This window comes from Dendrobium catenatum, unplaced genomic scaffold, assembly GCF_001605985.2.
Source record: "Dendrobium catenatum unplaced genomic scaffold, ASM160598v2 fragScaff_scaffold_226, whole genome shotgun sequence".
NCBI classification, from domain to species: domain Eukaryota; kingdom Viridiplantae; phylum Streptophyta; class Magnoliopsida; order Asparagales; family Orchidaceae; genus Dendrobium; species Dendrobium catenatum.
In genome coordinates, this window is record NW_021318688.1 from 356,199 (window position 1) to 360,230 (window position 4,032).

The 4,032-nt window shown below is 35.0% G+C and overlaps 1 protein-coding gene across 1 annotated transcript; it reads left to right on the top strand.

Annotated features, from left to right (window-relative positions):
• Positions 1-297: 297 nt before the first annotated feature.
• On the top strand, positions 298-3,623 carry LOC110108873 (uncharacterized protein At5g01610; the record flags this gene model as incomplete). The annotated part of the gene is given in 2 exon segments (XM_020839709.2): positions 298-352; positions 3,014-3,623. Coding segments are annotated over 2 exon segments (426 nt in total), but the record flags the coding sequence as incomplete, so codon positions are not given.
• Positions 3,624-4,032: the final 409 nt, after the last annotated feature.

Sequence of the window (4,032 nt, forward strand, 5' to 3'; positions counted from 1 at the left end):
ATACTTGATAGGGCATTTATTCTTTACACTCTTGAGTTTACGCTTTTTTAAATCCTAGTTAAGACGGTTAATCTAATGATGTCATAAAAGTTATATTTTCACTTGATTACATTAGTTTCAATGCTTTATTATTTATATCAGTTTCTGTGATGTTCTTTTACAATGAAATTGTCTTGGTTATTAATCGATCATGCTGCCCTTATTTTATAGTTGGCATATATAATTTTTCTAAATGAATATAAGTTGCAATTCTCCTGGAAGTTCCTCAAGGTGTTTGTTTTCACATGATGAAAACAGTCATTTTCAAGCAGCATTGAAAACGGAGCAAAATGGCTGGTCAATAAGCTGAAAGGTACGAAGTCTGTACATTAATGGCTTTGAAAATTTCATGTACTTTCTTTAGTCTTGATCGCCTAACCTTGTTTGTTCTGAGAATACAATGCATTGTAGTGACTACAAAATTGTAAATTAGACAGTTTTTGCTTTGATTATCTCGATGAGAACCATAATCATTCTCTTTAACTATAAGGAATAATCATCACATTCGGGTTTTGTGATTTATACATATCTGTTGGACATTCAAGTTATTCCGAAGTTGCAATAAAGTTAGCTTTACGGAGAACACCTTGTTTGCTTCTTGCTTGATGAGACTTGGAAGTCTTTGCCTGCATACCAAAATTTCTTCCTCCATTTCCCTGATCTGTTTAAGGAATACCATTATATATCTTGAGGAAAAAAAATAGTTTATGGTAAACTTGGTATGCTTTTTAACTTGAGACGCTCAAGTCAAAATATAACGCTAGAAAGAATCTTGTTTTCATTCGCGTTTTTACTTGTGAATGTTATTTGTACATGCTTAGATCATATGCTGTAAAAGATGCATTGCATAGACTCATTTCTAGAACAAATACACTGCAGGAAATGAAAGAAAAAAGAAAAGCCCCAAAAATTACAGGATCTTTTTTATTGGAATAATGCTTTTCTTTTGTCCTTTTTCCAAAAATTACGCATCATTTGTCAACTTGCGAGCTATAATGAATTTTCGTTATTGATTTATGACATGTAGAGGGCATCCAACTCATGTTTCTAATTTGACACATTATGTATGACACTAGGCCTATGACCGCTAAATCTGTTGGTGTTGTTTCGTTGCTTGAAAAATGAATGCAATGTAAATGAAAATTTTTTTTTATTTGGATGAATGTAAAGGGTTTAGAGTGACATTATTATTTTTTTTTATTGAAGTAAAGTGATTACAATGTAAATAGCGGTGGCTAGGGTGGCCGGTGGTGGTGGTCGGAGGTGGTGGCTAGCGGTGGGCGGCGGTGGGTGGGAGGAGGTGGCTGGCCATCGGTTGCTGACCGGTGGCTTCCTAGCGGTAGGCAGTGGTGGCAGCTAGTTGTGGTCGACGCTGGCCGGCCGGCGGGTGGATGTGGCCGGCAAGAGGTAGCAATACCATGAATTTATGGTGTATTTAGAAATCGCTCAAATCTGAGGAATTCCAAATACACAAAAAAAGGAATTAAAATAGAATACACTGCATTTGTTTTACTTTACCTTGAATTTATTTTTCATCCAACCAAACACACAATTATCAAAACCCCTTCATTTGGTTTACTCTACACCCTAAATGCATCAAACCAAACAGCTCCAAAGCCATTTGTAATTACTGTACTCCAGAAACATGTTATTCTAGCTTTTGGCTGCCCGTTGCAGTGCAGAACATAAATATTTACGTAGACATCCTATATGCTGGAATTTGGAAAGTTTTTTGCAAACTTTCTTTCTTAGTTAAGCAAATGCTGCTCGTCTTTCAATCCAAAATAATGTTGTGTCCATTAGTTGCTTCGTTCATTTTTTTTTTATTTCTCTTTTGAATGCATGATAAGTGCACTACAGTGTATTGTTTTCCTGTTCTTAGGATTTATATAGTAATGTTTGTTTTAACTTAGTTTCTGCAAAATTGTTTTCATTCTTAGCCTGTGGCCTTGTGATGTTATTTTGACAATATATATTAAAATTAACCTCCCACCCTAACCCTCATCCTAAGGAACAATTATTATGTCCTCTGACCGGACGTAGAGCTACGTTGGGCCGTCAATAACATGTCGCCACGTGCTCTTACTCTTTACCGCGCGGCCCGACGACTTGACCCGGACCGAAACCCGGGAATGCTATGTTCGCATATTGCGAGGTATTACTCGGTATTTGCTCGGTATTGCTTGGCAATAACGAGAAATACCGCTCTGTGAAGACCAATATCGAGCAATACCTAGCAAAATCGAGAAATACAGAGCCATCCTGGGTCCGTTCCGGGTCGGGTTGTCGGGGCGCGCTGTAAATAATGAAAAAGCGTGACGCGATTCTACTGGCGGCCGAACGTAGAGCTACGTCCTGTGACCAGACCAAATAAAAGTTCCATCCTAAAGGCATCTCCAACCAAAAAACTCATTTTTCACTCCAAAATGAAGTAATACATGAAAATGCTATAACTTGTCTCCAACCGAATTCCATTTTCTAATACTAAAAAAAGAATATTCCTAGTATATTCTTTTCCATATTTCATTTTATATATTTTTAATCATAAATTTTATTTATTGAATTTTTGAATTAAATCTATTATAATTAAAAATATATATATGTTGATTTTTATTAATTTATTATAATAAAAAATATGTCTCCAACTGAAAAAACTCATAAATTTTTATCTTGATTTTTATTTTAATGTTGTAACTTAAATTAATTAATTATGTGAAAAAAATTTAGATTTCTAAGAAATAAGATATTTCTAATTTATTATTTTAGTTAGTAATAAAAAATTTCTAAATTTGAATCTTTAAAATTAATAATTAAGTTTCTAATTTTAAAAAAAAAATGTCGTATGGTGTCACACTGTTCATCCCCGATAAAATGGCATAAGCATTGGCGCTCGGGCAAACACTTGTTTGCCATTCCATTTGAGTTGCCCTAACTTGCTAGTTGATATCTCTGAATGGAAAATGAACCTCTTCAGGTAAAATGCAGAAGCCTCTGCCAGATCTTCTACAAGAGTATGACCTGCCAGTAGGCATCTTCCCTCGGGATGCCACTAACTACGAGTTCAACGAAGAAACAAGGAAGCTTACTGTGTTCATACCCTCCATATGTGAGGTTGGTTATAAGGATTCCTCCGTCCTGAGATTTCTTACCTGCGTCACTGGCTATCTGGAGAAGGGAATCCTGTCTGATATAGAAGGTATGAAGACCAAAGTCATAATTTGGGCCAAGGTGACATCCATCTCTACTCAGGGTTCAAAGGTCCATTTCAACACTAGCGTAAAGAAAACAAGGAGCAGAGATGCGTATGAGGTGCTCAGAGATGGCATCATCGTGGACAAATTTTAAGGTGCTTTCTTTTCTAACACTATCAAATGTAACCTTGTTCTATTATTCTGTGATTGTTCTGTTTGGAGGCAGCACAAACAGCAATTTGCTGACTATTTGTGTATCTACTACTATATGAGAGATTCTTGCATTGTGTATAAAAGCTATCAGAACTACTAGTAAATGGATTAAGTCTAAAGTTGAAAATGGTGATAAGGAAGTAAGGTCTCCATTGATCTATGAATGAATTGATATATAAATGATTTGGTTGAGCACTTTTTGTAGAGAAGGATGGGTCGAATGGTGCTGTAATAAGTAATTCCAAGAATGAGAGAAATTTTGAGGGTATTCATGGAGAATTTCAGATTTATATCAGATTTAACAAAGTTTTGGATAGAACTTCAAATTTAGCTAGTAAATGTTCTGGGAAACCTTTTACTGTACCGTCAAAATTTCTTTAGAAACTTATAAATTAAGTGTGCATGTATATGAGTGCTCTAAGGATGGATGATCTCCTAAGAAATAACACCAATGGTATAAAAATCATAAAACCTTTGTGTCAAAATAGACAATATCTCAATGGTTAAGTGTTTGGATTATTATAATTTATTCTAATATATTTTCTTAGATAGCTTATAGTGGGCTAGAACACTAAAAATTTTTATTCAA